Genomic DNA, 23,353 nt, shown 5'->3' on the forward strand with positions numbered 1-23,353 from the left:
TCATGTCTCGCTCCATCCACCAACGTCACGTTGCACCACAGACTGTTGCACTTGGCAGATGCTTTCGTCCAGGTCTGGGAGGAGATCCCTTCGGAGACCATCTGCCACCTCATCAGGAGCATGCACAGGCGTTGTAGGGAGGTCATACAGGCATGTGGAGGCCACACACACTACTGAGCCTCATTTTGACTTGTTTAAAGGACATTACATCAAAGTTGGATCAGCCTGTAGTGTGTTTTTCCACTTTAATTTTTGTGACTCCAAATCCAGACCTCCATGGGTTGAAAAATTTGATTGCCATTTTTTTAGGTTTGTGTGATTTTGTTGTCAGCACATTCAACTATGTAAAGACCAAAGTATTTCAGAAGAATATTTAATTCATTCAGATCTAGGATGTGTTGTTTTTGTGTTACCTTTATTTTTTGGAGCAGTGTATATTATTTATTTATTTCATCTGTCTTTCCAGTATCTGAGTGGAAAATAGAAGTTAAATATTTAGAATTTTTAAAAGAATTTCAGGGAGCACTATTAGTAGTAAAGGTAATAGGGAATGTATTAAAAACCATTCACTGAAAGGGAATGTATTAATAAAAGATGACTAAGATTTTAATTTGATTGGAAACAGATTATAGGATATGGTAAAATCCTTATTGTACTTTGTGAAAGGACTAACTAAGGTTAGTAGCACATATTTTGAGGTAAACATTATCTATTTTTATTTTGTGGTAAATTTGAAAGATCTCTGGTTGGCTGAGGGGAAAAGCGGAGAGAGGGCAGAGTAAGAATCAGAATAGAATCTAAAGAAATCAAGTTAAAACCACATACTGAAGACAAAACAAAATGTCAATGGACACAGGGAAAGTATTGGAAAGTAAAAGGGGGTCGGAAATGGAATAATCAAACTATATATATATGTCTTAGACATTTCTTACTATTAATACCAAGGGCCTTAATTCTTCATACAAAAGGAGATCTTTGTATAATTTAAAGGGACACTCCAGGCACCCAGACCACTTCTGCTCATTGGAGTGGTCTGGGTGCCAACTCCGACAAGAAAAAGAGAGAAAACCAAAGGTACAAAATGTGAAGGATACAAAATGATGTGAATCACCAAAAGTGATAATATGTAAATAAATATAATACCAGCTGAAGATATGTAGAAATGTACAGACTCAAAATTGGTATCTGCAAGAATATATATAAACAGTACATAGGGTAATATTGTTAGAGACCACTGAGCAGTATGTGTGGTAGAAAACTCACAAAAGTAAGGTGAATTCAGGCATGTCTCCCTCTGTATTAGGGAACTGGATGATATGAAAGACCTCCAGCGATGAAACTCAGTAGAGGATGATGATAAATCTTCTAATGCACTCCAAACAGAGAAGAGAAAATGGATAGTGCAGATTGTATAAAAATAACAATTTATTTGTATATATTGCACTTACAGTGTATCAAAGTAAAAACAGCATGTCTCCACACTGGGTGGTATAGGTAAGCAGCAACTGGACCAATCAGGGTACAGGATACAAGATCAGGAACAGCAGTAGCAGCACCAAACAAATTACAAACAAAAGTTCGGTTTAAAAACAAAAATAAAACAATTCCAACGCGTTTCGTCCTTCTCTGGACTTCCTCAGGGATGTGTGGGTGCCAACTCCCACTACTCTCAACCCTGCAACTGTAATTATTGCAGTTTTTTATAAACTGCAATAATTACATTGCAGGGTTAACGCCACCTCTAGTGGCTGTCTACTAGACAGCCACTAGAGGGCACTTCTGCATTGATAGCAAAGATTTTCTTTGCTAGAGCGTCGCTGGACGTCCTCACGCTGTGTGAGGACCTCCAGCGTTGCTCAATTCCCCATAGGAAAGCATTGAAAATCTTTTTCAATTCTTTCCTATGGGGAGACCTAATGTGCGTGCGCGGCATTGCCGCGAATGCGCATTAGGTTTACTCAGCCGGCAGGCAGGATCAGTCTCGCCCACCGGCTGACGCGATTACTGGGAGGAGCGACACCGACCCGAAACCACCGCCGAGGGACACCGGCGGGGTCTCAGGTAAGTGACCTGAAGGGGTTTTCACCCCTTCAGCTACCTCGGATGGGGGGGTGGGAGGGAGAGGGTACCTGCAGTGCCAGGAAAACGGATTGTCACTGGAGTTTCCCTTAAATGCAAGAGCAGAATATAGATGGGGCCTTTATCCAGGAGACACACTGGATTGAGGATCCCAAAAAGTTGTGGAAATTTACTAGATTTCAAATGATTATCTCAGAAAACATTAAAAAAAACAAAAGAAAATAAAGAGGGGATTCAATAATTTTTTCTGGTAAACTAAAAGTTGAGTAATTGCACCTGTCACAGTTCTCACCGTGCCATCCAGGTGTAGTCACCCCAGAAGGGCCCAACAGGGGATTTGAACCTGGGGTCTTCTGCCATTCTAGGCCTGAGTTCCTGCCTCTGAGCCATTTCTGAACTTCAATTCTAAATTTATTTTCCTGGTATTGCCTGCAGCACAAGGGGGCTGGACATTAACAGTGGCTCTTACCTGTCCATCTAAGTTTACCTGAGGCAGTTCACTCAATAGCTGGGCATAAAACACTGCCCCTCCCTGAGGATGGAATCCCAAGGCAATTAATGGAACACTCCAACAATTAACGTCCCCTCCTTTTTTTTACATTTATTTTTTTCAATGGGTGAGACAAAGTATAACATAAAACATTACATAGCATAACAGTAAAAATGAAGACATATAGGGGGTGGAGCCTAGCAGCCAAGCCGAACGGTCGCACATCAGGAGACCTCCTCTCAAAAAATGCCTAAATTAAGCTACAAACCTGCACTGAGCCCTAAAATTGCCTGCCTTTCAGCATCAGAGACAAGGGCCCACCACGGAAGCAAAATTTAATCAGTACCGCGGCTGAAACCGGCACGGGGGGAAGTGGCCGATCCCTCTGCGGACTGCAGCCAACCTAGTTGGAGGTCTCCCCAACACACTCTCCCCCCCCCCCCCCCCCCCCCGCCGGAGAAGGATATCCCGGCACACGGCTCACAACTCAGGTGCACGGCACCAACCCAGGCATACCTGCACCGTCGGTCCGGCACTACACAACATGGCGGACGCCACGTGCCAGACAGTGCCAGACACTGCCACCACGTGCCAGACACTGCCGCCACTCTCGGAATGGCTGGACCGCCTGCTAGCCGACTTCTGGGACAAGCTCTCAGCCCACAGGAGCGCTCCAGCGGAGGCACCAGCGGCAACAACCCCACAGGTTGCCATGCTGCACCACACAATTTGGAAGGCCGGGAGGAGAAGGCGGGAGACCCGACACAAGCCTCAGCGGGTCGGCAACAGACCACTGGCGCTGAGTCAACCGACTAAACAGCGACAAACCCCAGGACTACATGCCCAATCCCCCCCTTCCCACACGGAGACCACTACCTTTCCTGGGAGAAAACACCATGACAGAGGCTCCCCGATTCCCAGGCACAACCCAGCCTGATACCTCTACTCATGGGTGCAGGGACGCGAGGGGGAACCTCCCTATAACAAACGGCAGAGGCCTCCAGCCAGTGCAAGCATCACAGGCCCCACCACAGAAAACAAGAACACGACATGCTCACCACAAGACAGGAGATCTGTACTGCTGTGCACTCGGACTGCATCCCGGCGGGAAGATGGAGGGGCCCTGAGAGGGGGGATCCCCGCCGGCTACAGCACAAGGCACCGGCACTGCAGGGCATGGGGATCGGTTAAACCGCACAGCCTGGACGGCACGTCACTTAAACTGGACGCTGCAGAATGAGCCCAACACTATGCATACACCCAACTTATGCCTGCACCTGAGCTAGCCATCCTACTAGCAAGCAACTCATTATAAGCCTGTTTAGCAACACTTTTAACATTAGATGTCTGCATAACATGTTCACTTCTCACTCCTATCTAAGCGTACAAGACACAACTACATACACCTGTATATCTTGAACAATTTGTGCACGTTAAAAAATACAACCAAAGTCTCTTACCTATTTACGTTTACTTTAAAGATACAGAGTTTAGCTGATCATTTGTGAATTGCTTTTATTATCGGTACACCTTGTTTAGATGTAGAATCGATTACCGCTTTATAATCCAGGAAATGCAATACGCTACATGATAGCCTTACATTTAACCTGTACATACAGTCATTCGACAGCATAGATATAAATAGGTGTTCACAGAAGCCAGTGATATGAGTGTATCAACTAATACCAGTACTGAAAAGCGTGTTACTTGTTTCCTGTACTCTCAGTTGGATGTTTAAGCGCCTTTATAATAGAGATTTAAAGAGACGTTAACAGATACCGCTGAATATGAGTATAATTGGCCTTAAGCATGACAATGTTGAAAATATCACAACCTTTAGTTTACAGCATATTTTATTTTCCGTCATAACCTTTTCAGATATGGCCTGATGTTATTATTATTTAGAAAAGCGCTGTCAACGAATAGGATATGTTAACTGTATTGGTGTGAAGATATGACAAGTTGCCTAGTCAGCATGTAGCTAATCTCAAATCATCTAATGTTATAACTCTCTCTTAACCTACTCTAAAAAAAGAAAAAGTGATGTGTATTCTTATGTAATGTCTTGCCTGTTATCATACTATTTGTGACTGCTATTGGGGCAGAGCAGGTATACTGTTATTTCATGCACAACAAAAAGTAAAGAATAAAAAAAAAAAAAATGAAGACATATATGTATGAATTTCTAATAATTATATGAAGTACACTTTTCACAACGGAACGAGCAGTGAACAACGATACCAATAGCACACTAGAGGTATGTCAAGTGTCACAGATTCAGGAGGACTTCTATTCTGTATAATGTGCACTAGACGTATGAACAAGCGGCTCTACTGCAAAGGAAAACTTCTAAACAAAGGTCCACTGGGGAAGGGGGATCAGAGGATGGGGAGGGGGCAATAAGAACGGGATTCTGGTGTACTCCACATTTTGGTGCTTAGAATTTCCCTGGTTGAATGTTTCACTATTACTTATATGTGGTACAATGTTGTAATTTATCACTATGGATTCCATATTGTCTACATTTTATGAGAGTGACAAAGAGTCTAAAAGTGAAACCAATAACAGTGGAGAACATGTAACACAATAAAAAAAAAAATTAATAATGTTTTTTTAAAAATAACTTTTATTGGTATATGTTGTAACAAACCACCTCTTTTACAGGTAGGATTTTGTCACTGATCTTGCAGTAACCACAGCCTTCTAGGGTATAAGAATAAGAAAAACAGGTGCTTTAAATAATAATAAACAAACAAAAATTCCTTGCTCTTACTTGAGCTCTTACTAGACAGAAATCACTATCTGTAATTGGGTGGCTTTCCCACTTACCAATTTAAAAAAATAAAAATAAAAAAATGGATTTGCAATAAACACAATTGTTTTTTCTCTCTCTCTCTCTCTCTCTCTCTCTCTCTCTCTCTTTTTCTCCCTTACCTGCAGCAGGCTAATCTCTTCTTTTAACCCCTTAAGGACCTATGACAAGTTTGGTCCTTTAAAGGCATGTCTGCTGGGGAGACCTCTGCGACCCACCAGCACACTCCTGGACATTTCCGATCCTGGGAATCGGCTGACCGGTGACTCTCACATAGCATTATGCCTGCCGCCTACCATCTGAGTTTCTTAAGACTTAGCCCACCGCGGATGACCTGCTTAACTTAAATGTGCCCCAGTTATTGGTTATGGTTTATTCTTAATAGTTAGCCTAGCATGCTGCACCAACTTAATATACAGTGGACAGTGTTTTCCTACTTAGAGAGCCCCCCTTTATGGAGGGTAGACTAGTGAGCTCAGCCAGATTACAGAATGCTGATTAACATTGCTACACAGCTGGACTAAATACGCCCAGATTGTAACTTGTTTTACTCAACTAAGACTATGATTGTTAGACTCTAACGAGTTAATTGGCACTTATGCAATCAATCATTAACTTAAGTTATCAATATGTCTAATCGCTTAAGCCTGCTCAATGTTTAACACTCAAATAGTTACATACTCTGATGATCAAAAAATGTGCAATGTTATTCTATGCCTTACCAATGTTATAACATTATGTCTTCACACACGCTTGCACCCGCTGTTGGGGCAGTGCAAACACATATGTTCAAACTATGCACAAATAAAACAAAGAATTAAAAATAAAAAAATAGGGGAACGGCAGTGCTTCTCCTGGCTGATTAGCAACTCCATTTACAACTTTAATATCATTTCTAGCTGTCACTAAAGTGGGATCTTCCCACTGAGCACTTTTAAAATTACCAGGACTGATCCCAATATCAATTAAGTCATTATCCTTGTCTGCAGTATTAGTAGGCTCCTCACTAGTTTGAGCTGAGTAATCTCCTATTAATACTGGTTTAGGGCAGTATTTTCTTCTTTTTCTTATTTTTCTGTCACAGTGGTCAAAACTCAAGTCAATATTGGAAAAAGGGAACACATTATCCTCGGCAGATTGACTAATTTCTGATAAACTGTGGTCTATCTTTTGTACAGCTGCCCATAGTTCTAGAAAATGTAGAAAGTCTCTACCGATCACTACCTCATGGGCTAATCTAGGTACTACACCCACTCGGTATTTTAAATCCCCATACTGGGTTCCAATATTTACTTCTGCAGTGGGCTATTCTTTTTTATCACCATGAACACAGATAATGCCTATTTTCTCTACATGATCAGGTTTTACACAAGGTATTATAGACTCTGCTACCAACGTAACCATACTACCTGACTCAAGTAATGCTTTAGACATTTTTCCATTCACAGTTACACAGCATTTATGAGGGTTATTATCATAGTCATTGTTAACAGTACCATAACAGTTGATCAAAAATGAACGTGCTCCCTCATCTTTGCCCAAATTGCATTCCATAGGTTCATCTTTCAATGGACAGTCTTTGACCATCCTCTTTGCACTTGAAACATTTGACAGTAAAATCTGACCACCAATTAGTTCCTCTCTCAGGCCTATTAGACCTGGATGCCCCCCTGGTGTTTTGTGTATAGAGCTGCAGCTCTTCAGCTCCCCTTAAACCTTGAACAGTCTTACCAGGTCTTGCAGAACCTTGGGGCTTAGGATTGCGGGTTTTTTCCTGTGAAGTAGGACGTAGCAGTTCTCCTGCAGCCACATATCTTTCCACCAAGGCAATCAGTTGATCAGCTGTATGGGGATCACTTTGGCAGACCCAGCGATGCAGGGCAGCTGGTAAACCACGCAAAAACCGGTCCATTACTAATGTTTCCACAATGTGGCTAGCTGAATGGATTTCAGGTTGTAGCCATTTCCGTGCGAGGTGTATGAGGTCAAAGATTTGGGAACGCGCGGCTTTGTCAGAAGAATATGACCATGAGTGGAACCTTTGGGCACGTACGGCAGAGATTACACCCAGTCGTGCCAAGATTTCAGCTTTCAGTTTGCTGTAGTTACTTGCATCCGCTGGTTCTAGATCATAATATGCCTTCTGCGACTCTCCACTTAGGAACGGTGCCAGTATGCTTGCCCACTCATCAGCCGGCCATCCCTCCCTCTCAGAAGTGCGTTCAAATGCCAGAAGGTAGCCTCAACATCATCTGATGCAGTCATTTTCTGAAGGTAGTGGCTCGCCCGAATCACCTTTGGACCCTGGTATCTTCCATCAGGGTCTCCATTCAGCTTTGCAGAGATAACTAGGATTTCCTGTTGTAGTCCCTGGGTGAATTTTTGCTGCTCCTCACGGGCTACTTTAAACATCTCTGCTTGTGTCACAGCAATCTGTTTCACCAGGACTTTCGCGCACTCTGCCTGGGCCAGCACCAGTTGCTGCAGGGCTGCACTGTTTTGTGCAGCTCTCCTGTTAGCCTCCTGTTGCACAGAGGTAGATTGGATCAGAGCCTTGATAACATTCTCCATGTTGAGCTTTAAATGACTTCTACCCTCAGGCTTACGTGGCTGCCTGCATTCTCCACCATAGGTAACAAACCACCTCTTTTACAGGTAGGATTTTGTCACTGATCTTGCAGTAACCACAGCCTTCTAGGGTATAAGAATAAGAAAAACAGGTGCTTTAAATAATAATAAACAAACAAAAAATCCTTGCTCTTACTTGAGCTCTTACTAGACAGAAATCACTATCTGTAATTGGGTGGCTTTCCCACTTACCGATTTAAAAAAAAACACCAAAATGGATTTGCAATAAACACAATTGTTGTCCGTTCGTTCATTGTTCTTTCTCTCTCTCTCTCTCTCTCTCTCTCTCTCTCTCTCTCTCTCTCTCTCTCTCTCTCTCTCTCTCTCTCTCTCTCTCTCTCTCTCTCTCTCTCTCTCTCTCTCTCTCTCTCTCTCTCTCTCTCTCTCTCTCTCTCTCTCTCTTCTTTTCAAGGCCTGTCTGCTAATTGACCAGCTACAGGTGAGTGCCAATTAGTTCATTCTGAAGCTAAATCCAAATTCTGGTCAGTACACAGCAACTAGTGCTGTTGGAGCATTGGCCCACCCTGCTCTCCAAATGCTCCGCCCCAGGGACCCATCCCGTGTTTTGTAGAGCATCAGCAATGTATATTGTAAACTTTAACCTCTCTCCCTGGGGCATTTAACTAAAAATTATCTGGCTGCTGTTTAACAAAGAAGGCCTGATATATCTTCCATCAAGCACTATTCCACTTTTTCGCTCACAATGTAAATATTGTAAACCTGTCAACTGTGGCTTCTTATTACTTTAATAGAAACTGTTTTAACAAAACAAAACATTTTAATGTCACAAAACAACTGTTACAATAACATGTGTCTCTTCATGTAACATAAGTCCAGAGTCCGATAATTTCTAAACTACAACGTGACACATCATAACAACAGGTAACGCAAGACACTGTCACTCCAGTTTCACCTAATGCTATAACGTGCATACTATAATAGCTCCCAAAGCATTAGATATATAATTTATCTTAAAATTAAGTGATATATTTAGGTAGTTTAGGGAAGGGAGTTCCATTTATTCCTTAATTAGGATGCTTTGCTGTCCAGTTTGGAAGTGGAAGAGTCTACACCCAACTATAGACCTGTCATGGATTTATCCAGGAAATTCAGTTGCTTTTATAGCTGTTACTTACTCAAGGATAAATCATCCTTTAATTATTTTCAGGGGAACCCAAATCAATTCAAGCGCTTGGAGAAGCAATAAGGCACACGACACGTGATAGTTGTGAATCCAGAAGAATTGCTTCTAGCTCTAATTGGGGGAGATCAGCTTTATACAGTAGAGGATACGTGCTTGCGTTCAAGAAAAGGAATGTAAGAAGAGACATATTTCTAAATGTCAAAACATTGGCGTTGTTGGCAGGCTTATGCAATGTATGATCATATAATGTAACTAAATCACCATGATTTTCATATATAGTACTTGGTTATTTCTCCTCTTGTTTTGCCTATTATATCTTGTCTTGTTTTATTTTGTAATCCCAGTACATGTACAGTCCTGTCCTGTCCTGTCCTGCCCCTGTTTAGTTAATGTTCCCTTATGTATTGTGTACATGTTCTAGGTTTTGCTTCCTATCCATCTCTGGTTCTGGGTTCTACTAGTTCTGTCTTATTTTCATGTTTGGTGCCTGTTCTAGTCTTGCCTTGTTTCTGTACTGGATACATGTCTGCAGCAGAGCCCCCCTATCCAGTTCCTGGGAGGTCTGCATATCAAGCTCCTAGTTCCTGGGATCAGCTGAAGCTGCATCAGGGTTCTGGTATGTGGCCGCACAAATGCTGGTGCTCAACACCAGGGGGCGTGTAGTTGCCCTGCACCAGGCCCTGATAGTCCACTTCCACGCTGAAGACTTCGCTAATTTCCACATCAGGCACAGGGGTCCCGGTCCTTAGACCGCCACCCTGACAGTAATATAGTGCTTGTTTCTACTGTTAGTTTTGTAATTGTGTGAAGTGTCCTTGTGGCAGTATACCCTCTCGAGGATCGGTTACTACCGCCTGTGGACGCCCCTTCCTAGTTGTGCCCAGCCCTGGTGTGATTATAGCTGCAAGCCAGTAATTATAGCCGCTTGCAGGAGGGCAATCGTGGTATCACCCAAACCTTAGTTGAGACTTAGTGAAGGGTAAACAAGAACTGTTTATTGCAGGCAAGATACACAGTATTTATGCACAGAGGGGTCTCCATTTACAGCAATAAAAAACATAAGCCAACCCCAGCGTCGCTGTGTCTGGGAGATAATGGTATCTCCCGGACACAGGAAGCTGAACACACAAAAAAAAACAAAATACACACCATACAGTAATGCACCCCCACATGCCATACATCCTCAAATAGCTCCTTGTCCCAGCTATGATCCCTGTTTATTGTGGAGCTATCGTATGTACAGAGCCCGAGAAATCGTCATACAAAGTCTGGGCTTAAGGCTCTGTACATACCCGAAAATAGCTGCACAGAATCACTTGGTTTCGGCCAGTGGATTAAAATGTTGCGCCTATACCATGCAGTGGCCAATCAGGAGAAAGGGCATGAAACAATTTGCACCAATCTCCACTCAGGGAGGGGAGGAGTTACAAGCTAAGCCCTTTAACTCGCGCCGACCAATCGGGAGAAAGGGCACAAACCAGTTTAAATGGCTGCTCCTTCTCCCATCGGTCGGCACAGGTTTCCAGGCGGCCAGGTGGTCACACCATACTCGGTGATTTACTCCGACTATTAAGCTCTCCCCCCTCTTAATCCCGGTCCCAGGACACCACCTCACACTACTTAACCAAAGTCCCCCTGAGTCAGTGAGTCAGCAGTGACCCCTATCTTAGCAATCCTGTCAGAGCTAGAATGCATTTTCGCACGATTTGTAGCTCAGATACAGGCAAGAAAGCAGATGCTTCGTTGCCTGACTCTAACACCCATGCAACTCTGCAGCAAACACCTAGCCCTCGTCAGGCCATAATGCCTCCAAGGCCTTAGCATCAACTGACAGGTCTACTTGGTCCTCCTCTTATTCGGCAAAGTCCAACGGGCTCCAGACACAGCTCATTAGAGTTTTAGCAGTGGGCCTTGGCCCAGAGTTCCAGGACCTTGCTTACACAAGCCCCTCAAGATGGCATACACTACCATGTCGAGTCCCCCCGGCAATGCCAAGTAAGATTGCGACTGGCACTCACAAGCAACATACACCTGTTCACATGGGTCTACCAGCCGAGAGCTCTGCAGCTGTCCCATAGACTGGAAGATCTGAGCTGACTCCACTCATAGGGGACACGTTCCAGCATTTTTTCCACGGGATGGACATCTGTCCTTAATTTTTATTTTATATTGTATGCTTCGCTTTTTGATTTTAATCGGCTGATCCAGCATGTTTTTTTATTTTATTTTGAAGCAATGTTTGATTGTGTATATCTTGCTATGTAGTGGCTGCACCACACACGATTCTTAGTCGGGGGCTCTAGTAGACTCATACTAATACATTCAAACTGCATTAACTTGCTTTAATATGTGCAGGCAGCTGTTTTCATATTGTACTGCTGTGATGTATTTGAACAAAAAAATACTTACCCAATGTTGTTGTTTATTATTGACTGCCAATGCATATTATATTTTCCTTGTATGCTCCCTTGATACCTGAATAAAAAAGAGATTGACAAAAAAAGAAATAAAAAATAAGCTGTACCTCGGCCATGAAGGTGTTCTTATATCCAGAGAAGGATTAAGATCAGACAGGGCCCCAGGCAGTTTATTATCTAGTTTACAGACTGCTATTGCTGGGTAGCAAATTGTGAGACTGTCAATACAGCTGTAAGTTTAGATTTGTAATAATATATTAAGCACAACAGGTGGTTTTGAAAGAGATAATAATGGACTATTATTACTACAACTTGAAGCAGTTGACATAAACCATTTCCAAACCCCACAAGTTACAGGGATAGTATCAGATAAGTGAACATCGATTTTAGGAATCCCTGGTTACTAGTAGTGAGGTATAGAGTTGGCTGATGTCTACTGTTCTGACTTTGGTTGTATTTCTGCTCATCAATGGCTAGTGGGCGAGTAAACATTTGGGGCCCTGTTTTAACAATATATTTAATAATTGTGCGTAATAATAATTGTTCATATTAATGATATATCTACAGAGAGAGGGCAGCGATGGGACATCAACTATTCACCATAAAAGCACAGCCATACTCCATAGTTTTTTAACAAGTATATATATTATTTTTTCATAGACTTTCTACTCTTACAACCAATAACAATAAATGCAACATAATTAACGTCTATATTGTTGCTGTAAGTGCTTGAACATTTTGTAATGTAACTCATGGATGTTCTTTGTACTAAAAAAATGAACAAAACAATATATATATTATGTTACATGCTGTTTTCAGTGCCATGAGTGTAAATGAAAGAACTGCTGAATGGTCTTTTTCAGTATGAGTGCCACAGCATGTATTGTGTATTGACATACAGTGGATAGGTTTCCAGCTGAAATACTTCAGAATCACATGTTTGATTTCTAACAAGGTCTGAGGGTGATATGATTACTGTTAAGTAGGGTAAAGTATTAACAACACTTCTACTAAAGCTATCAAAAATATAAAAACTTTATCCGAATTAATGAGAAAAGAGCAGTGCCCTATAGAAGCCACTAGGTGGCAGCACTGCACTAAACAAGCAAAGGTATACTATAGCAGCAAAGCCGTGAATGTGTTTTTATTGTGCCAGGAAAACTTTATTTAGAGAAAATCAATTTTTTTTTTTTACTATATATTTGTACTGTCAGCTTGTGTAGAAAAACATATTTATGTAACAGAGGACTAAATGTAATTAAATCTATTTCCAGTATTGGAAAATCAGGTGAGAATTCAAAGTGAATTCAAAGTGGATTTCAAATTTAAGTCCAAAGTACCCTATAGCTGACTAAGAGAATGTTTCCAATTTGGCTATTTTTACCTTGAATTTGGAAATTGGTTTTTCATTTTCACTTAATCGAATAACCTTGAATGTGTTTGCTTGACCTGCATGATGTAAAATGTACCCTGTAGTCAGAGTAATGCATCCATGCTTAAAAAGTAATCCGAAATATTGTCTATTGATAAAGGTTGTGGTTTAAAATTCAGGACACTAGTCATGTCAACTGCTGCTTCCAAGAAAGTTAAAATCTCATTCATTTATTACATATGATATTAAAACAGTGATGGAAATTCAAATGCATAAATGTAGAAAAAACAACAACAAAACAGCTGAATCCCTCTGGGCAGACAGCCATATCTAGAGAGCCCAGGTTGTTACTGCGTCATAGACTCAAACTGTTTGTCACTGCTCAGTCACCTCCACCCCCGACACCAAGGACATAATGCACATATGTGGCGAGCAACACACTCACAGTAGGACAACCCCATATGAATACATTCATTCAATGCTTTCCTATAAGGTTTTAGCTGACGCTGGATGTCCTCATGCATAACATGATAGCAAGAAAAAAATTTGCTTATTTGTAAAATGTAGGCCAAAATAGTCAACTTAAAAAAAAAAAAACCCTAGCTCAGTCCTGAAAAAATTTAATTCTTTGGACTACATTTGGCAAGTCATATCTAGAGACAGCCATATCTAGAGAGCCCAGGTTGTTACTGCGTCATAGACTCAAACTGTTTGTCACTGCTCATTCTGCCATGCAGCAAAGCCTCTATAAACCCTCAAGCCTCAGTCTATGCTGTCATACAATCTGTTCTTTTACGGAACCTAATTAAAAATGGAGCCACAACTCTGTTAATGACAGCAGGGCTGTACATTGCTGCTGATAATAAATCAATAGGGCAGCCCTAGCAGGCCCAAGGACTTTAGAAGAGCTCACGATCATTAAGACAAAGTGTAACATATGGCACTTAAGAGGTTAAAGTATCAGTGGCTCAGTAGAAGATCACATATCCCACTTGCCTTCTTATCTTTGAGCATAGCTGATTACTGTCTGGCTGGAAGGGTTTCCTTGTAGACAGCACCAACCATTGTTTTATGGTCTTTATAGGGTGGATTTGGCTGTCTGGGAGTGATGAGAGCAGCAGTCATCCTTTCTTTATATGTGTGTGTGTGTGTGTGTGTGTGTGTGTGTAAATGTGTATATGATTTAACTCTGCAATTCATGCATATACTCTTTTTTTAAAAACTTTTTTTTTACATGAACACCAATATTTTAACTTTCTTTGAAGAAATATTTTTCTACGTTAGATTTTAACAGGATTATTATAAACAGATATACACTGTGATTTATTTTCAATACATTATCTGAAACAGTACTATATACAAACCTACTTCCTAATTAATCCCAAAAAATAAACAAGGATAAAACATCTTAGCAAATTATTTTTTACACCATCTTAAAGGAGAACTCCAAAAACCTTAACACTTTAGCTTGCTGAGGTGTTTTATGTGTGAGGATGTGTGCCCTGTTTTTTTTTTCATTTTACAAAGTGCAGATTTCAACAGAAATTGGCACTTTTATAAATTAACCTGGTTACATCCACCTGGCTGTCAATCAGACAACTGACCCTGTTACTTTTTGGTTATTTAGCTCGGTGGACTAAACTCAAGAGGCAGATAATTGCCTTGCAAATTCGTCTCATTGAGCTGCATTTAAAATATCAAAGATAATATGTGAATAATTCTGCCTCTAATGGTGGTCCAGACGTACAATTGCCCAGGCTTGTTAATCCTCCTGTGCTGTCATACCACCTCATACAATGGGATATATAAGATTACTTGGCCCATCTGACTGTGTATCACATCTGACCGTGTGGGTAAATTTGATTTGTTGTTATTGCTGCCTGTACTAAGCGCTAACTTATAGTAATTGTCTTGTACTAAAAATGGCAAATCTTTGCTTAAAAGGAAACTGTAGGCTAGTAATACAAAATTGTATTCCTAGCACTATAGTACCCTTTAGTGCTCCCCTCGCTCACGCTCCTCCCCCCAGCAGCGCAGAAAGTTTTGTTACTTAACCTGAATCTAGCGCCAATGTCCCTCTGTGCTGGGACAGGTTCCGCCTCTGCACCTCCACCCCCGACACCAAGGACCTAATGCACATATGTGGCGAGCAACACACTCACAGTAGGACAACCCCATATGAATACATTAGTTCAATGCTTTCCTATGAGGTTTTAGCTGACACTGGATGTCCTCATGCATAGCATGATAGCAAGAAAAAAAATTGCTTATTTGTAAAATGTAGGCCAAAATAGTCAACTTAGAAAAAAAAAAACCCTAGCTCAGTCCTGGAAAAATGTCATTCTTTGGACTACATTTGGCAAGTCATCATGAAACACTGTATAGCGACAACAACATTAGAATTGTTTATTTTGGTTGAGTAAGAGATTCATACCAAAACACAGCATAAAAACCTCAATACTCTTTTCACTGTGATTTCTTTTTTGGTAATGACACATTAACACGTGGCGCTATTGACAAAAAGATTAGTGGAGCAAGCAATAGCCGGGTAAATCCTGTAGGGAATGCTGTTCATAGTGATTGTGCAGTCAGTTTTCCTGTAAACTAGCATAGCATCTGAGGAGGTATGCATCCACACTTGAAAAAGAGGCTTTAAAGTCCCGAAAAGATGCTAGGGCGCTAGGGACTCTCCTCCGCCTTCCGTCGTCATCGGCTGAATGCACATGCACGTCAAGAGCCGCGCGCAAGTGAGTTAGTGTGTGTCTGCTAGTGAGTGTGTTAGTGTGTGTATATGTTTTGTCAGTGAGTGTGTATTTGTGTTTGTCAGTGTGTGTGTATCTGTCTGTGTGTATCGGTCACTGAGTACAATTTTGGCAAGGTGAAAAATATTAAATTAATAGCTGTAGGAGAACCACTCACATTTAGAAGAGCTATACAAGAGCTCTGCTTTGTAGCGCACGGACGGTATAATCCCCGTCAAAGGATATAAAATGGTGTAGATGATGCTGGTATTCCAGATGCAAATGCAGGTGTAGATGATATATGTAAAAATAAAGAGCAGAGAGAAACTCTGATAGTGTGGTATGTACTGTAAGTTTAAATATAAAGAAGTAATTGACTTACAATTTTCAGAGCAAAGGCCTTCTCTAGTTATCTCAGCATGGGTGGTATTATCCCCACCTAGGGATGTAGTAGAACCAAGTAGCAGTCAGGATACAGAACAGGATACAAAAACATGTATTCTATAAAAGATAACTATTTATTGTAAAAAGCATAAAAAGTACACTAATAAAGTAGTAATAAGGTACAAAAAAGTCCTCAAATAAGTCCCACTTGACACTTTTGTAAATACACCGCTGCATGTCATTAAATGTACTTGCGCTGCACAGAAAAAATACAGGGATTTTTTCTCATGCTAAAGCTCTTCAGCAGGCTCTATGACTGCTTGTCATTGTTGTCATCGGTGTTGACAAAACACTCCCTCTCTGGCCCTCCTGCCCCCTTCTCAGAGGGCTGTAGTGGTTATCATGCCTGGATTGTTCCTTTAAATAATCTACCAGTATCCCTCCTGAGATTATGTTCTGGAACCCCCTGATCTCAACATGATTGTTCAGCCTCTCAGCATCCTCTCCAGACAGTAATAAAGGGGAAGGAAACTTTAGATAAACTCACGAAAGTTATAACGTTGGTTCTAACACAAGTATTATCAGTTCTCTCCAAGTCAGTTCCTTTTTTTTTTTTTGTGCTAAAACTGGGCGTGGTTGCAGCCCCTTGCGCCTTATCGAATTGACCACATTCTGCCAATAGATAGATGGTAGACAGCCAAGCATAATTTATGTTCTTTTACATTACATGACAACATTCTTTCACTTTTCGGTACTTGTATGATCTTTGCACTCAGTACAGCCATTTTCTTTTCCTTTCACATCGCCTGTGTGTAATTAATCACTGATGACAATGGGGCGTGTTCGTGTGTTGTCCATCCAAGTTACGTGTGCAGTACCATTTATAAGGATGGAATACACTATTGTGACCTAGGTTTGAGAAAAACACAGTATGTGCAAAATATGGCTAGGTCTAATTCACCAGACACTGGAACAAAATTCACACAGTGAATTACTGATGTTTCTGAGCCTTCATATTTGCTGAACAGGATGGGTGGACAGACAGACATATAATGGGATAAACATAAATTGCATAAACAATAAATTCTGACAATTAACACTCCCACATAAAGATTATATCATTAAAATCAGCATTTGTATTTATTTTACAAATACCCTATCCTATTGATAAAATGCAGTTTGCACAGTGATGCTGGCTGGAAATTAACACTATATGTTTGCTCCCTGCTAATAGAGAGAGGCAGTGTGTGCTTGGTAAAGGCAAACACACTAAACAAATGGATTACCAGACATACAAGAAAATCTTCACTTGGGGGGGCTGTGAAAAATTAACTGCATTAATGTTTAGCAACACTGAGCTGCCGCTTGCTGCCTGTTGCTTTTCTGAGGAAGATATAAAATGTATCACATAAATAGAAAGCCGTGGAAACAAACAGACAAGATGCACTAAACAGAGAAGGGGGAGCATGCTCAGAAAGGTGGTAGGTGGGAAAGGGGGGGTTGAGGGGTGGGATGACGTGAGAGGGTGGACCTGTGTTGACGTCATGGGTATTAAAATCTCCCGCATAGCACATAAAAACTCCAAACTGATCATTCACCCATCTCTATTGCACTGAACACAGCACTGTCTGACATTTACTGGAGAAGAGAGCGTATTCATCTGGAAGCAACATGAGTAAAATTGTTACATTCTGTCTAGGACTGATCCTGCTGGCTGTAATGTTACCTGACCAGGTGAGTTTATATGTGCAGAAGGAAAAGTTCATCTCTTACTGGAAAGAGTGAGCTAAGACAATGTGGCAATCTCTAACCTTGTGTAAAATCAGGTATTTTATTCTTAAGCAATTGCATTACATAAATATGAAAACAGGTATGTATGTGATCTAGAAGAATCACAGTGATATATGGGAGATTCGAATTATAATATAGATCAGAAATTGCTGAGATACCTAAAGCATTAAAACAATTGCCTTTTATGTATAAATGTGTTTACTTTTTGGAGACTCTACATTTATAATGTTCTTTGTGTTTTGTTTTGTTTTTGTGTTTTTTTTATTGTAGCACAGTATGTACACAATATATAGGGAACCCCAGAACTCGAAAGATAGATAGATAGAAAGAAATAAAAGTTTACTTGAATGTTCTTTGTACTGTCATTGTATTCAAGCCTTTTTTTTTTTTTTTTTAAAGAAGTGATACCAACTGGGATTATTCACTAAATTGAGAACCTGTTTAGCATTACCCATTATATTTTGATTGAAAAAATATTATTAATAAAATAAAATAAAAAAAAGAGCTGAAAAAATAAGAAATTTGTTAAATTGATCATTACCAGTTTCCAATCTTAGCGTTTGGGATACGCGTTGGTTTACTGGGGGGTATTTTTTTCATTTGTATAGTATCTTAGCTTTCGTTATACACAATACCTAACTGATCCTCCAAGTGCATGCATTTGTAGAATAAAAGATGAGTTGTATACTGTAGTGTTGAACTGAACCCACCCTGTATCCAGACCATCACCACATACCATCCATAAGCTGCGTAATGCGAGTGGTTTTCACCAGTGTGCTGTGGTATAAGGGTGTGTCTCAAAGTGTGCCTTAAACACATAGACCTCAAGGCTGTGATAGGTTGAATTCAGTCCTTAAATGTTTTAGAAAGTGTTTGTCAGAAAAATAGCTGTGTCTTGGGAACTGTTCTCCCACTGAAGTGTGCCTTGGTACAAAAAATATTAGGAACCACTACTGTATGTTGACACTGTTTGTAATGTTTATGCTGTGCAGTGTTAATTTATGTTGATCTACTTCTAAATGTAATAAACTTTGATTACCAAAAACATAAAAATAAAAAGGACTCAACGCATATATAAATATAAGTTGGTGCTGAACATATTTTAGATTGTTCATGAAAACCCAAACTACATTTGCTTGCTGACTACATCTAAATCATGCTGAGCAGCATGGGATATGTAGTTCACATACATCTAGGGTGCCAAAGTTAATCATAACTGATATTTTATTATGAAATTGTATAGAATAAATGTGGAAAATACAAATTTTGTGCAAACTAGAAATTTATAAAAATAAATATTCGCAGAAGCTATTGACTTACTAAAAGGAGCAAATAAGAACCACAATGTAACAAAAAGTGTAATATTTTATTAAATTAGTTTAATAAGATATCATCACACCATGGACAGTACTTTAAGGATTAATTGTTTCCTGTTGTATAATGTTTGTCGATATAGATTGTCTGTGGGGCTGGAATGTATACCAGTCATGTAAACAAGGATGCCTTTTAAACTAAAAGGTACATTTTGATTAGAAAAAAAATAGTACAGGCCAAAAAAATAAAATAAAAATGTGAAGCAATCACAGCACAAAAGAGGTTAAACACGACTTCACAAAAAAAAAAAAAAAAAATTATACCCTTTTTCTTTTGTAAACATGAATTATAGCCAAAGGTATTTAATAAATAAAGTTTAGCTTTCCATGAAACGTTTATAGAAGAGAAAACACAGATCTTTCTTGGGCTCTCTCTCCTTTAAAGATAGGGTACATTGTGAAATTTCCATAGATGAAAGTTCCATTGCAAAGCTTTGTAATTAGAGAACAGACATATATCTGTAGCTCCCGGTTTTATTAAAAGTCAAAGCTCTCAGGTGGCATTAACTAGTTGGGTACCGGACATGTAAGTGGTACTACTTCTGCTTGATAATAAATGAGATAGTTTAATTTAGTTTTGATAAGAGACACTAGAGATTAGACAGACAGATTGAAAGACAGACAGACAAACATATATCGAATAACAGAGACAGAAGGCGACAATCAGACAGATATATGTGTAATGCAGACAGATACGGACGTGTCAAGTGGAAAAAAGCTATATCATGTTTTGTACTTCACATTATAAATGCAAACCATTACTGGGCAACGCTGTTATTTAATATTTACAAAACTATTGACGGGTGAACACACACTTGTGTTTTGATCTTCAGTCTCTAGATAGATGACAGTAAAATATTTCAATATAATGTAGTCATATGATAATACAAATGGAATTACTCAAATACAGCTAATATAGTTTAATATATACCCCCATTTCCTAACAATATGTTAACACTAAACTTCTTCTACAGTTTATTTCATCCTGAATGTGTTTTTCAATCTACTAATTTATTCTTCTTCTTTTTTTTGTTTCTTGTTTCAGGTGCACTGTCAGTCTACTTTAGTAAAGACCAATGCTTCAGATTCAACAACGGCAAACAGTACACATGTATCAAATGCCAGTGGCGTATCACCTGTTACGACCTCGACGAACACTACTACAGCTCGTTCTCACGGAGATTCTTTGTATGCATCTTCAAGCCTGTTCCTCAGCCTCGTCTCGATCTCTGTTATACATCTCTACTGTTAAAGGACCGTGTCCTAAAGGCAGCTTTAGCACTCGCCCCCATCCAACCACTGCTCTTATCTGCTCTCTCTGACCAGGCTACCACACACGTCATTGAGGAACATTAACAAACACAGGCACCAAATATTTTTTTATTGCCCAGAAAGTGTCCTCCGCAACCAATCCTGACCGAGAGACTAATAAACTGAAGCTTCCTAGGCTGAATGATGTGAATAGGCTCTCAACCACATCAGGAAAGTGGAGGAAGGCCCCAGTGGCAAGTGAATCAAGAAACCAATTTCCTTAAGTGGAAGCAAACAAGACATTCTCCAAATATGAAACAAAACACTCATTACATGGACATCATTGATGAGCTAAACACGTCATGGTTGCTGTAGAGCAGATTGGAGCAAAATATCTCCTTTAAGAAACCAAAAGACTTACAGACTGTTTTGCTTCTAGGCAACCAAATAGATATATCCATGTTTATGTAAGGCCAATATAATTAAGGTAATGCACGTAGAAGCATCTAGTTAAATACATTAATAAGCATAATGCATTTTTGCAAAATTTTTCAATGGGATATTCCACTGGCATTTGCAGTACCTCAGGGTAACCATTTGCATTTATCACTTTATTATGAAAAAAGGCACAAATATAAGCAGGATTGGAGAATTAATATACTCAGCGGCAGGTGTTCCTGCTTCCTCATTTAAACTGCTTTTTTATGTGTCACCCGAGAATAAAAATGGGATAATAGATTTTATACTCTATATTGGCTTTTTACTGCCTTTTTGAAGTTTGTAACTGTTTTGCAGCCTAACTACACAAATGCATTATGTCTTACTTTGGGGCATTTATTGTAATTTTTTTTAATAAACTGTTGCATTGGGGGAAAAAACAAACAAACAAAAAATTAAAATCAACATAAAACCATAAGAAGTAAACATAAGAAAACACAACAATCTTTATTTTTTTTTTTCACACAGGGATATTTGTAAAGTGACGGATGGCATTTTTTTTCCAGGGGTGGATATATAATGAAGTGATTATATTAATACAGAATCGGAATATTTTTATGCATTTAATCAAAAGGTGCATTACTACACACTTTTACGAATACATGAAAAATAATACATCTCTTGAATTAATACGTCAAGTACGCAATTGGGTGTACCCTAGGATTTCATTTTATCTCCTCTGAATTAATGAGTTGTACACATTCAGGATTAACACGTGTAAACATAATAGATATACAGAAATGTGTCACTCTTTGTGTTTGTATTTAGTTTTTTTTAGGCAAATTCAGACATATTATACAATAATATATTCCAGTGTACGCAGTGACTGTGCTGTAATACAGTTATGGCTATCTAAAATGCCGATTACAGTGGTTATTGTTCCACTGTGATATAGGAGGGGGTTTATTTGCTAAACAGTGAATGTCATTGAGTGGGTTTCCTACTTTTAAGTCATAAGTCAAAACAGTTATGTTGACTAAATAAATTCCAACCAGCCAGCTGATCTGGATATGCATTTCAATGCACTAGGCAGCTCATTGCAAGTTACTGTGTAGTAAATAAACCCCCGGTGTCCATAGGAATAGAAGAGCAGACACTTGACCTTGACCAGTAGGTCTTTAATTTGATGTTCTGTTGAAATGACTGTGTTATGAAATATATATAGAGACATGTGGAGCCTCCCAGTAAGAGATAATCAGTTTTTTTGTAACTTTAATTTAAACAAATAAAATTATAATGATAAAACAATCATGGCGTGAGAGATTATTTACTCTTTGCTTTTCCTAAGGAAAATTAACAAAATGTGTTTATTTTATTTGTCTTCATCTTATACACATATACATCTAATCTATACATCTAATTTCTATAAATATATATATAAATTTACAAAATTAACAAACAAAATATATACCCATCTGTTTTTTTTTTAAAAATGTAATAATAGAGTTTATCACATTACGTATTAAAATATCAGCTTTATGTTTAAATTCCAATTTATATTGATGGCACACCCTTATTTTTCAGACACAAGCAAATTACCATTTAAATAATCTATTTTCTCAGATATTTAATTTGGATATTTTGTACAAGTATATTAGCTGCATTGCTGTTATTACATGTTGTATATTATTGTATGGCACATTTTGAATGATCAGCTATCACATCTTTATATTACTGACCTTTACTCGATAATACAGGTATTACATAATTGCCATATGAGGCATTAATCTTGGGAATTAAAATCAAATTATGTTTTATACTGAATGATAATGATATTTCCACTTGTTTTTGAAATTTTGGCACAAGGAATAGTCTCTACATTGAAGGTTCAAGAGGTGGCCTACGAATGCTTTAAACTCTCAGTAATGTCGTACAGTGTACTTTGCTGAGAGGGCTATCAATAAATGTGAGCAGTGGGGTCTACAGGAATAATGTAAAGGTAGATACAATGGGATTACCAGTCAAAAGTAGGGGATCATTAATGAAAAATATGACTTGCTGAAGAAATTATATATACTCTTACAAACGTACCATCCATCTGTTTGTCTGAGTATCTATCTATCTCTTTTCTATCTGCATTTCTCTCTTGACTGTATATATATTTCTGTCTGAACCTAAAACATAAATTGTGCCGTAAACAGAGTACAAGCTTTATAGAGTTGACTTTCTTCTTCAGGCCAGAAGCATGACTGCTGACCCTCTCCCTTTACCTTCCGTTACCCTTCCCCCTCAATAACTGCTAGGTTCACTCAGCGTGCTTTCCAGTGGTCTGGTAAGTATTATCCAGTGTCCCCGGTCCAGGTGCATCCCAAACATTGTGTCCACTTGTCGCCATGCCAACCTCTCCGGGCAGCAGTCATGCTCCCCCTCCTT

General features: G+C 39.4%; 1 protein-coding gene and 1 long non-coding RNA gene across 2 annotated transcripts in view; one reads left to right on the forward strand and one right to left on the reverse strand.

Annotated features, from left to right (window-relative positions):
• Positions 1-7,293, reverse strand: part of MTRES1 (mitochondrial transcription rescue factor 1) — a 58,471-nt gene extending 51,178 nt beyond the window's left edge. The window contains exons 1-2 of the mRNA XM_063441797.1: positions 7,113-7,293; positions 6,261-6,571 (exon numbers count right to left, since the gene is read on the reverse strand). Coding sequence (XP_063297867.1) covers positions 6,261-6,571; positions 7,113-7,293 — 492 coding nt within the window. The remainder of the gene's footprint in view (positions 1-6,260; positions 6,572-7,112) is intronic.
• Positions 7,294-17,661: 10,368 nt separating this feature from the next.
• LOC134585831 (uncharacterized) lies at positions 17,662-22,228 on the forward strand. The gene is made up of 2 exons (XR_010086548.1): positions 17,662-17,801; positions 20,277-22,228. It is a non-coding gene; the product is annotated as an uncharacterized LOC134585831 (long non-coding RNA).
• The last annotated feature ends 1,125 nt before the right edge of the window (positions 22,229-23,353 follow it).

This window comes from Pelobates fuscus, chromosome 2 (assembly GCF_036172605.1).
Source record: "Pelobates fuscus isolate aPelFus1 chromosome 2, aPelFus1.pri, whole genome shotgun sequence".
Taxonomy (NCBI): domain Eukaryota; kingdom Metazoa; phylum Chordata; class Amphibia; order Anura; family Pelobatidae; genus Pelobates; species Pelobates fuscus.